The following is a 12070-nucleotide window of genomic DNA, read 5'->3' on the forward strand; positions in this document are numbered from 1 at the left end:
GAGCTTCACCACAGCCTGTACTGTCAGGGGAAGAATGGCTTCCAATGAGTCTCTGCAGGTATTGAACAGTACTCTTCCTTTTTTTTTTGGTTTTTCTCCGGTACCGGGAACCGAACTCATGACCTTGCGCTTGCCAGGCAGGCGCTTTTGCCGCTGAGCTAAATCCCCAGCCCAAGGCACAATATTTTTTATTTGAATATACTTGAGAGCAGGATTTAAAAGCTTGTGAAAATCGCAGTTGCATTAAAGAGATAACTGTGACGTGAGGCACAGACCACTGAGGACAGGCTTTCGTGTAGGCAGGGAGGCACACAATTTAGTGCCCACAGGGAGCACTGGCTTCTTAAGAGGGCTTGAAAGAAGGCAAAGGACATTAGGTGGGAAAATCTTAGTAAACACCAGTGATCAAAGTTCTCTAAATGTCAGGTGCTTCAGTGGTCAAAGACCTCGGGGCACTGGGTGTAAATGTTTGGATGTTTTCAGATGTCCTGGTGCTTGGAAGATCCTGTGCTCCATCTTATCTCTTCTTAAGACATCCTGTGTTTGCCAAAGGCAACAGCACCAGGGCTGAGCTGCGTTTTCTCTGAGAACAGTGCCCCTGCTCACAAACAGGTTGGGTGCCGGGAGAGTCATGCCTGAACTGAGCTGACAATAACATGCACATAATCCTGACACAGAGTGAAAGTGACATATTATAGAAGATGAAGTGTCCTTGAAATGTGGGGCTTAACCAGTTACTTAATACATGGAGCATAGTGGATCAGTGGGGCTTTCCTAGAAGAGAGGTAGCATGTGAGATTTGATTGCATTAAATAAGAAGATCAGGCAGAGGAAAAACTCAAAGAAAGAGGGTATCGTGGAAAGGAATGTGTTTAGGAACAGGAGGAGAAAATTTCAATGTGGCAGATGTGGTTTTTTTTGAGACAGGGTTCAGGCTGGCCTTGACTCATTATGTAGCCCAGGCTGGCCGTGAACTCGCAAGGATCCACCTGTCTCAGTCTCCAGAGCACTAGGATTACAGGTGTCCATTACCATACCTGGCAGCAGATGTGTATTGAGTGTAAACCTTGTGTAATTTTGCGTGTAAACCTATACAAGGACTGGGCCCTGTCTATAGGGATTGGGGTTTGGATTGTTAGGTATTCTGGGAGTCATGCCATAAATTAGTTCTAGAACAAATAACTTTGCATTGATGTGATATATGGAATGGAGACTAAGCAGACAGGAATTACGAAAAGGTTAAACTATTTCAGACATCCTTAGCTAGTGTACTTACAGCTTTAAAATATAGAAACAAGAAGACCAGAGATTTGAGGAACTTGTTCATCCATGCATCCATTCACTAAATATTTTTTGAGCTCTTTTTTTTTTTTTTTTTTTTTTTTTTTTTTTTTTATGGAAAAAAATAAAGCAAACTGTCAAACCAAATTAGGAGAATAACAATAGTTGGGGCCAGGGACATAGCACAGCAGCACAAGCGCCTGTGTGGTAGACACAAGGTCCTGAGTTCAATTCCCAGTACCCAACGTGACCCCGCAAAGAAACAACAGTTGATACACTGTGTATTGTTATCTTCAAAGTAGTTACGCAGAGTACAAGATGTGGGCATAAAAAGTTCTTCAGATGAAATTAGCACAAACCTTTTTTCAATGAACTAAGAGAAACTAATTATATAACTATCTTGTACTTATTTCCCCTTCCTTTTCCCTTTTTCCCACCCTAGTTCCTCTTTCCTTTTGAACAATTTCTTCCCATTTCACAATATCTGTTTTACATTTTGGACCTTATTTACTCTTTCAGTTTCTCGCAACGGGGAGACAGTATGCTGTTTACACATGCGAGTCTGATTTATTTCACCCATCAGTATGGTCTCAAGTTAAATGCATTTACCTATATAAGTCTCAAATTTATCATTCTTTATGGATAAGTAGTACTCTATTGTGTAAAAATACCATATCTTTTTGTTATCCATCCTTGGCTGATGGGCATTTGGGTTGTTTCTAAGATACAGCTATTACAAATTGTGCTGCTATAAACATGGGTGCATGCATATTGCTGTGGTCTGATGTTTTTAATTTGTCCAGGAAAATACTTAGAAGGGGAATAGCTGGGTGGAATGGGACCTCTAGGCCTAGTTTTTTGAGGAAAAACATACTGATTTCTACAGTGGTTGCAGCAGTCTGCACTCTCACAAACAGTGGGGAAGAGTTCCTTTTCCTCACAGTCCTTGAGCTCATATTTTAAATGATAGTTTAAATTTATTTGTATTAAGGAAGGGCTTTTCTCTAGCAAAGGTATCTGGACCACCAGAAGAAATAAGCTGAGATTCATATAAATAAAAATAAATTAATGTAGCTTTCCATTCTTTTGCTTATTGAACATTTACTAAATGTTATGTGATAATTATGCTAGGGCTTATGGGAAATAAGTTGAAGATAAGGTGATCTTGTTTCAGAAAACTTTACATTCTCATGAAGGCAATCTTCCGTAATTACTCAGTTAAAATATGGTAGGTAAACGTTAGTTGAATACTTAGTAAAATATTAAAAGAATGAACTGTGCTTTGACATTGAGGTTTGGTGGAGTAAAGTAAATGGAGATATAAAAGAACACAGCAAAGGTGAAGATGCACAGAACGGTTGGACAGAGAAATTAGTAAGTTAGGTGACTGTGTCCTGGCGGGGCCCACATGCCAGACACGTTCCTGTCGCAAAAGTACAAGCGTCGTGTTTGCCTAAGCCAGCACATCAGCAGGCACTTTTATTAAACGTAGCCTTTGGTTCTTGACACATGAGTAAATTTGGCTGCAATTTAAAGTATTTTTGCTTACTTCACAGAAGTTCATAGAATTTTTTTCTTAATTCGTATTTTTAATGGGCTAGGGAAAAGAGTGAAGTTTACTGTGCTTCTCAAGAAAGATACCCTTCCGCCTTTTCATGTTTTCTGTGTTTGTATTCTCCACCATCTAGTAAAGATAATGTTGCCTCTTGAGGCCACATGGAATTAGGCTTACAGTTGTACTAAGCTCAGCAGTGCCATCCCCTCCCTCATCTCATTCTTAGCAGTGTTCTTTCTGTATGATAGATTTTTTGAAACTTTTTCTCCTTTTTATAAAGCTTTCTATTGACGTTTACTCATTTTAGAAGGCATTCATGACTTATTTTTAAAAATTTTATTTTAAGGGAAATGGCTACCACTTTTGCTCGCCTGTGCCAGCAAGTTGATATTACTCAAAGGCATCTGGAAGAAGAAATTGGTAGATTGTCCAAAGAAATAGATCAATTGGAGAAAATACAAAACAATTCAAAGCTGTTAAGGTAGTTAAAACCTTTTTCCTCAATAATGTGAACATCTATTGGTCTTATTACTAAATATAATTATGTAAAATCACTAACGAATTTATATTGAAACTTCTAATAGTTGGTTTAAATTTTGATCTTTCATATATAATTCCATCTGTTTTGCAGTTTCAGTGAAAACTAATTTTAATAAGAGAATGAATCTGAAGAATTTTATAGGTCTAAACTTAACTCTGTTAGGGGGCTGGGGGTTTAGCTCAGCAGCACAGCGGCTGCCTGGCAAGCACGAGGTCATGAGTTCCCCGTACTGGAAAAAAAACAAAAAAAAAAATTAAAAAATTTAAAAAAAAATAAACTTAACTCTGTTAGGTTAAATTAGTACCCTCTCAGAACAGAAGTTCTGTAACTTAGTTTTTATACTTACATATTGAAGACCATAACTTCTGTTCTCATTGGGGACTATTGGGTAAGCTTAAATTTGAAAGAACAAAGGCAAGATTTTATGATAAAGTGTGGATTTCCTGGGTGATATGATTTGTTGTGGAGTCTTTAAGATTTAATGAAACTTGCTTTGGGTGCACGGCTAGAAGTACCACCATAAGTTCGGTGCTTGGCAGTTCTCTCGGGTCCCACACCCCTTAGTCGGGCTGCCGGCCTGTCTGGGAAAAGCACTTAGCACCATCTAAACACTTACTTCCAGGGCACATACTGCATACAATTGCTCATGTGAAGGCAGCTCAGCAGCCTCAGCCTCCCAAGTGCTGGAATTGCAAGCGTGTACTACCATGCTTGGCAGTAGCAATGTTTTTTAAATGGAATTTTTAAATTGAAGGAACTGTGTTTGTGACCTGAAAGTGGGGGACATGTAGTTGTTATGGACCACATGATGTTTTGATCAGTGATGAACCACATATATATGATGGTGGTCCCATAAAATTGTGGTGGTGAAGAATTCCAATCACTATGGCCATCATAAAGTCATAGTGTGACACGTTAATCGTGTCTGCTTAGTTATACAAATACTTATTACTGTGCTGTAATTGCCTATGGTGTTCAGTACAGTAGATTGCTGTACAAGTTTTTAACCTAGTAGCAATAATACCATGATTGCCTAGGTGTGTAGTAGGTTATAACATAGAGGTTTGTATACGTACACTGTATGATGATCACATTACAATAAAATCAACCAGTGATGTATGAGTGACTCTTAGGAGGTATTGTAGTTCTTAAGCAAAGTATGGCTGTGTTTGGAATTTCCATGATTACTAGATCAGGCTTAAATCAGTTGTATTAGTTAACTTGCCTACTGCCCTGGGAGAGTTGCCTAAAGTTCAGTGGTGTTTATAGCATCGGTACGTTTCATGTGACTCAACCATATGCATGCAGGAACAAAATGAGATTCTCCCCCTCTACAAAGTAGACAGCCGCCCACTCTGAGCATGGGGCAGTGGGAGGCACACATCTGTTTGTGCTAGGTTGAGTTTTAGTTTTCCTTCCTTATTATAGACAGCTGCATCAGGTATGATCTAGTATTGAAAAATATTTCATCCCATGACCCGTGAACATCTGCCAGCTTCTCTGCATAAACTGATTTATCGAGAGCTTTGTGCTTCACTTATACAAACCATGTGAGACTTAACATGTAATTCCCATGGAGGATGAGAAGACCCCATCGACTATTACGCTTTGGTTCTCTTTCCTCACTAAAGCTTTTGTCTTTTTATCTCAGTTTAACTTTTTAGCTCTTGGACACGTAGGTCTGCTTACTGCACAGCTGCTGTAGCACACACGGAATACTCTGAAAAGGACTGGTAATAATCAAACCCGAGTTACAGTAAAACTAACAGCAAGCTGGTTGTAGAGTTTTGCATTTTAAGAATGGACAGAATGCATTTTCCTTGTTGACTTTTATGATAATAACTGTTTGTTTTTTTTTAATTAGAAATAAAGCTGTTCAACTTGAAAATGAGCTGGAGAATTTTACTAAGCAGTTTCTGCGTTAAAGCAATGAAGACTCTTAGTAGAGATTGCTTCGGTGACCGTGTGAGGAGGAAGCGGAATTTGGAAGATGGGACAGTGGTTATTTTTATGAAATGACTTCAGTATGAATTACACTAACCGTGCAAAGCCCTGTGTAGATTCTGGTAATTGTCCATCTCAGGGTGTTTGCATTTCTGAGGAATGTTATGATAGGTCGTTAGTTTTAATTTGGGGTTAAAAAGAAGACAAAATTATTTGTGTTAAATAATGAATTAGTTAAAAGCAATAGAACCAGCTAAGTGACCCCTGAGGGGTGGGTCCTTGAGCTCTTCATTAGGGCTTTGTTTTGATTCTGGAAAACTCTGCTTCCTGGCATCCAGGAGTTGGAGAATAATCCTTTCATCTTTTTTTCTCAAAACTAGTTTTTGATGCCTTCTTTAATGGGAATAGTCAGGTTTTTTTGTTTCGTTTCATAAGCTGCCTTGCTCTGACCATCCAGGAGTGTGGGATGTTCTTGAGTGTACCATGGATAAAACCTACAGTCTCTTCGCCATTGTGGCAGCATGTAAACCACTAATAAATACACTGTTTTTACTCCTTCTTTTATTCCCTTTAAAACTGATGTTATATAGCATAAAGGTTTGTTAATATAGTCACTTATAAAACTATCTGAGTTTAAATAGTTTCCCAGTTGGTTTATTAAGAAATGTTTTCAGCTTGGTGCAGTTTTAAATCCAGTAAGGTAAAGCTTTCCTGTTTGAGGAAGAAAGTTTGAAGTAGAAAAAGAAAAGGAAATAAAAAAAAAAAAAAACAAAAAACAGCCAAAGGTACAGGAGGTCTGAATTTGGGTTTTAACAGTGTTTAGAGCTCTTCATCAGTAGGCACTTGCTTAAGATTCTGCTGGATTGTCTCCCATTAGAGGTTTTTACTTTTATTTGATTATATGAATTTGCCCAGGCTTCATTAAAAATTGTTGCTGTATTTTTTACCTTAATGAAGTGTTGATGGGTTCAAGTATTGTGTCCGTTTCTGTATTAAAAACTGACTGGTTTATATGGATACTAAAAATGACATCATTCTAGGATCTTGTTAAAAAAATAAGGGATCACCAGATCAGCATCACCTAAATGCTTGTTAAAATGCACAACCCCAGGGGACAAAGCGCATTTGGCCACGTACAGCGTGTGACCGTTTTGGTACCGGGAATCCAACTCGGGACCTTGCGCTTGCCAGGTAGGCGCTGTGCCGCTGAGCTGTATCACCAGCCCACGAGACTCTTTCTTGACAGACACAACTCTGGGCCTTTTTTCCTTCAGTGCTTCCTCTTCTGTGCCTTTTAAGGCTCCTGGATGCTAGTTGGTCTTTTCATAGCATGTGTGTATTCCTATTTTTCAAGACATTTGAAGAAGAAATTACATTATTTAGGCAATAGGAGCTTTTAAAAAATATTTATATTTTTATGCAAATCAGATAATTTGGATGCAGTATTCAAATTTAAATACAGATCACTTAGTTTTTAGCTTTTATTGTTGATACACAAACCAAAATGAGGACAGGCCACTGATAAGGGGTAGGTGTTCACAGTGACACAAAAAGCTAGTATCTAATAAAGACTGGGTACTGCATCAGTTTCAGTTACAAGTTATGTTAAAGTACTTGAACTTGGTCATCACCTCAGTACAGTATGTACAGTGGTTCTTGAAGTTTGATCCCTGGATTATCACCATCACTTTTGAACCTGCAAGAAATGCAGATTCTCAGGTCCCAACTCAGACCTAAGGAATGAGAAACTCCAGGTTTGAGGCCTGGCAACATGTTTTAACAAGCCCTACAGGTGATCCTGACACTCACTACAGTTTGGGAACACTGGTGTAGTGTTTCTGATATGGTAACTGGTAAGTTCTCTTAGTTTGTGTGGTTCTGCCTGATCAAGTTTGAAAATGTATGATGGACGTTGGGAATGGAACACTAAGATAATGGGAACTAACTTCTACCCACGCAGCAGTGCACCTGTAGTCCATGACTTCTGCAGAAATTATGTAACTACAACTGATGTAATTCGAAGTTAATACAAATACACTTAATTATTTACTGTGTATGTCTGCAGGGTTATTTATACACTTTGTGTAATTTTAAACTTTTTACAAAACATTTTTTAAATATGCAAGCTTGCAAGGTGAAAATAAAACTTGTTTGCCAGATAGTTGATGAATGTAGCGTTTGTACTAATCTTTAGTGAATTCTGGTCTTTTATTTTTAATCGTTTGTGTAGTAGGCTTATAAACCATCTTCAATTAACTGGCTCTTATGATTGTATTACCATACTGTTGTTTAGTTCCAACTATTAAAGGGTAAGTAAGATGCTGGAGACCACATGTTGAGAGGTTCTCCACGTTAGAGGCACAGTTTACGCGTAATTACCCAGTATTCTTCCCTAGACAAATAGAACTAATGTAGGTTGTAATGAAGCAAAAGTAAGTAAAAACTTTTAAATCAGTATTATAAGGAGAACTAGTTATTGCCAGGTGTGGTAGTGCACGCTTGTGATCCCAGCACTCAGGAAGCTGAGGCAGGAAAATTGCTGTGAGTTTGAGGCCAGCCTGGGCTACAAAGTGAGCTCAAGGCCAGCCCGAACTGCATAGTGAAACCCTGTCTCAAAAAGAACAACAAAAAAATTGGTTATTAAAAATTAACAGGAATCTAGATTATCCTGAAGGAACTACAGGGGAAGAAGTCCTTTGCTTTTAAGGGAAAATCTCTGGCCTGTTAACAGTAAAATGGAAGCGTATAGTGCTGCAGGATAGGGTACTCTTTGCTTCTGTAATTTCACTTCATTTATTTTTCATGGAAAAAAATTCTCCAATGTTTAAAGGAATTAGGGCTGAGTATGAAATACTGGATTTAAGAGTTTAGTACTGGGACTTTAAAAAATAAATCCTTATTAAAGCATGCTACAGTGAACTGTGGTTAAAAGCACTTTATTGATTACAATTATCAATTCACACATTATCTCACAAAGCAACTGTACAAATAAAGGAATCACTGTAAGAAAGATCCAAGAATACTGTTAAGTCATGGCCCACGTCCACATTTTGTATGGTTTAAAGCTTGTAAAGAGGCTTTAATCTAGCATGTTTACTTTTACCGTGATCAGACATTGTCCCGACGTTCGTATCAGTTGGCCACAAGTGTGTAAAAACTGCCTAATAGGATAAGAAAATGTAAATGTTTGGATGCTTATTTAAAAAGAAAACAATCGGAGAGAGCACCATTGTGTAAAAGACAGAAAAAGCTTGAAATACTCTACCATGTGCATCACTGAAGTTCTATTAACTGAAAAATATTATGTAAGTTTTGGTAAGTACATCAGTTGAAATAAGTTTTTTTTTTTTTTTTCATAATGCTGCACTATTGTACTGTATTTTACAAAACCAGTCATTGGTTTAAGAAAAAAATTGTTTTAGGAAATTTTATCAACATGCATAAAACACTAAGTACAGGGTGCACCATCAATCTGATTGATAAATTTTTAAAACAAGAACACTATAGCTTAGATGTTCAAAAAAACCATTTTAGTGTCTGTTGTAACCCGTACTTTAAAATACAGTGCTGCACTGAATTTGAGGCAGCCCACAATGAGAAGTGAAGAACTAGTAAATCAGTCGATTCAGTTCAAGATACTAGTTTTATTTATTGTGCTACTCTTTCTCATAAAAAGATGAGGTTGTAAAAATTCTAACGAGATCAGACAGAATTTTGAAGTTTACTTTCCACAACGGTAAAAGGGAAGACAGCAGCAGAATACAGCACTGAAGGATTTTGTAAAAGCCTCACTTACCCTAAAGATTTTTGAAAGAACATTCATTCCTAAAATGACAGGCCCATTTAGGGATTGTTCAGTTATAAGTTAAACTAACCAAACATAAGCATCAATACTAAATGTGTTATAATTTAAAGTGAGACATTCACATCAAATTTCACTTTCATAATTGTCTTAAGTATTAAATTTAAGACATCACTAGGGTTAGAGGAGGTTGGCCACAACGTTTTTTAGCAGTAAAAATTCTATTTTGTCACCTGAAGAAAAGCCAGTGTCACTATTCTTCGATTAAAATTCCTTACCATACTCCAGAAGCATGAACATCCATTAACTCAAGACCAGTTTACTTGGTTCATGTAAGTCTAAATTAAAATGAACTGCTTACTAGGTTCTCTTGCTGTTACATTCTAAGTCAAAAGTCTTTGCTTGTATGCATATGGAATTCAGTATGGTGGTTCACCTGGAATTCAGGGCTGGGAAGAGAACGTAGTTTGAGTCCATCAGCGTTCACATCAAGTAAGTTTCCCTGAATGCTTCTGGGGAAATGAGACTTATCAAAGCAGAGGAGATATAGTTGCCGATAGCAAAACCTGCTTTCATAAGCAGCATGGTAACCAAACGATGTGGTGGTCATGTTTTAGAGAATATGTGTCTTCAAAATACTCTGGCCAGGCAGGGCGTGGTGGCGCATGCCTGTAATCCCAGCACTTGGGAGGCTGAGGCAGGAGGATCGTTGCGAGTTCGAGACCACCCTGGGCTACAAAGTGAGCTCAAGGCCAGCCTGAACTGCACAGGGAGACCCTGTCTCAAAAAGACAAAAAAAAAAAAAAGAAACTCTGGCCAGAGCAGGGTGTGGCAGCATGGGTCCTTAGTTCCCAACCCAAGGGGCTGAAGCAGGATTGTCTGGCCAGCCTGGGCAACATAGGACCCTGTCTCAAAAAAGAAAATAGAAATCTTCCTAGACCTCAAAATTTACTTTCGACATGTAGTAGTCTTCTGAGGCACATTCTGTGTAAAGGTTTCTGTTCATGGGGCTGCCGACCTGCGCCTCACACTTGTTAGGGAAGAGCTGTAGCCCCAGCAACGTAAACGCTGCGGTAAGGAGAATACTTCATCAACAATTGGCCCTGTGCACAACTACCCATAATACTCAGTAGTGGGTAGTTTTCAGTTGCCTAGTGCATGTTATAGGAACTGCTTTAAATTCCTCTCTACACAAACTTTAATGACATTAAAATGTCATTTAAAAATGTTAAGCCCATGGAAGTCTAGTCTATTGTGCCTCTAAAGTATCTTATTACAGTAACTTTTAAGAAGAGATACTGTCTACATATATGTGTGAAATGTGTGTGTGTCTCCGTGGTTATTTACACACGATAGAAGTGCTTTCTTGAACTGAAATTTGGAACAAATTGCTGAAACCCTTTTTTGAGAATGAATGTGTTCTTTTAAAATGTGCCCTGTATCAAGGAGCTGCTCACTATGAAGTGATATAAATAGTTCACGACAGTACACAGTTCATAGAAATCCTAATCAAAAGATGAATACACATTCACACCTGCCATCTCTAGAATATTGTTTTGGTCCTACATTGCCTCTATCCATTTTATTCTATTTCTCATATCAACTGACCTTAATAAACAACAAAAAAACCACTGCTTTCACTACAGTTGATGCACATACCAGCATATTTACAATATAAAAATGAAAATTTACATGTAAAATTTAGAATATTTAGCGTTATAGGTGATCAAAAGTTAACTAAATAGTAGTTTATAGTTTACTAAGTTACAAAATGCACTTCTATATGTATCAGAATAACACATGACTTTACATCAAGCAAGACAGTACTGTATCACTTAACATTTCTAGGAGAAAACCAGAGAAGAAAAGTATCTGTTTGAAGAGTGGGAACATTTTAGTAATAAATACATCACTGACAAGTGGAGGGATTGCTCGGTATGCTCCTGACTCCTTTGAAAATTGCTTTGGGAATTTGGCTTTAAAGCTGGGTCACTGCAATCTAGATATTTTTTGACACAAAACCACTTAAAAACCAGTATTTTGTGAGGAAAGATATAAAAGCAAAAAGCTTAAATGTTTCAAAGAAAGCTGGGGGCTTAGACAGTTTACATAAATTCAGATTTTTGTTTGTTTGAAGATAGTGTCTCACTATGCAGCTGAGGCTGGCTTTGAACTCACTATGTAGCCCAGGTGTGTGCCACCACACCTAGCCAAAAAGTCAGATTTTATACTGCATAAAATTCATAAAGCCACCTTGTTTAGAGTAAGTCAGTGCTAGCAAATGGCCAAATTTTATGTTTCTCTCAAAAATGTCATAGCATTTCCTGTCTAGATGTTACTAATAGAAAAAAACACCAGGTAAGGTTCTTCGGATGCAGAGACAATCCAAATTTTTATCAGACTTTTGAAGTATAAGTACACTCTACAAACTTCCAAAATATGCAATCAATAGACAAGTCCAGAGGTTTATCGGTTATTACTCAAGAGTGTCAAAACTGACCATAACCAGGTTTTTAAAATGCCAAGAATTATATATATGCTGGCACTTACATTTCATTAATATAATAAATTCTAATGAAACTTCTTAGGTTTGTCCATAATGTCGGAATGTGAGCTTTTTTCTCTGGCACTCATATAATTTGTTCTCTCAAAGGACTAAAAATAGCGTGCGCTTAGAATGACTTTCCTCAGAGGTACCTCTCCACCAACACTATCATGAGACAGGGTCTCACTGGGTAGTTCAGGCTGGCCTTGAACTCACTGTGGATGCTAGGCTGGCCTCAAACTCATGGTGATCCTCCTGCCTCAGCCTCTTGAATGCTCAAATTATAGGTGTGCACCACCACGCTGACAACACTAAGTGGTTGCTTAGATAAAAAAACAATGTCAAATTCAAGGGGACTTCCTTCTTAAACACAGCACACACGCATACTACCACTTCCATCTA

General features: G+C 37.9%; 1 protein-coding gene across 1 annotated transcript in view; it reads left to right on the plus strand.

Annotated features, from left to right (window-relative positions):
- The window catches only part of Mfn1 (mitofusin 1), a gene marked incomplete in the record, with an annotated part of 54948 nt that extends 47571 nt beyond the window's left edge, over nt 1-7377 (plus strand). Inside the window, 2 exon segments of the mRNA XM_013513383.1 lie at nt 3183-3317; nt 5242-7377. Coding sequence (XP_013368837.1) covers nt 3183-3317; nt 5242-5302 — 196 coding nt within the window.
- Nucleotides 7378-12070: the final 4693 nt, after the last annotated feature.

The sequence above is a fragment of the Chinchilla lanigera genome, unplaced genomic scaffold, assembly GCF_000276665.1.
Source record: "Chinchilla lanigera isolate Chin_1 unplaced genomic scaffold, ChiLan1.0 scaffold00019, whole genome shotgun sequence".
Classification (NCBI taxonomy): domain Eukaryota; kingdom Metazoa; phylum Chordata; class Mammalia; order Rodentia; family Chinchillidae; genus Chinchilla; species Chinchilla lanigera.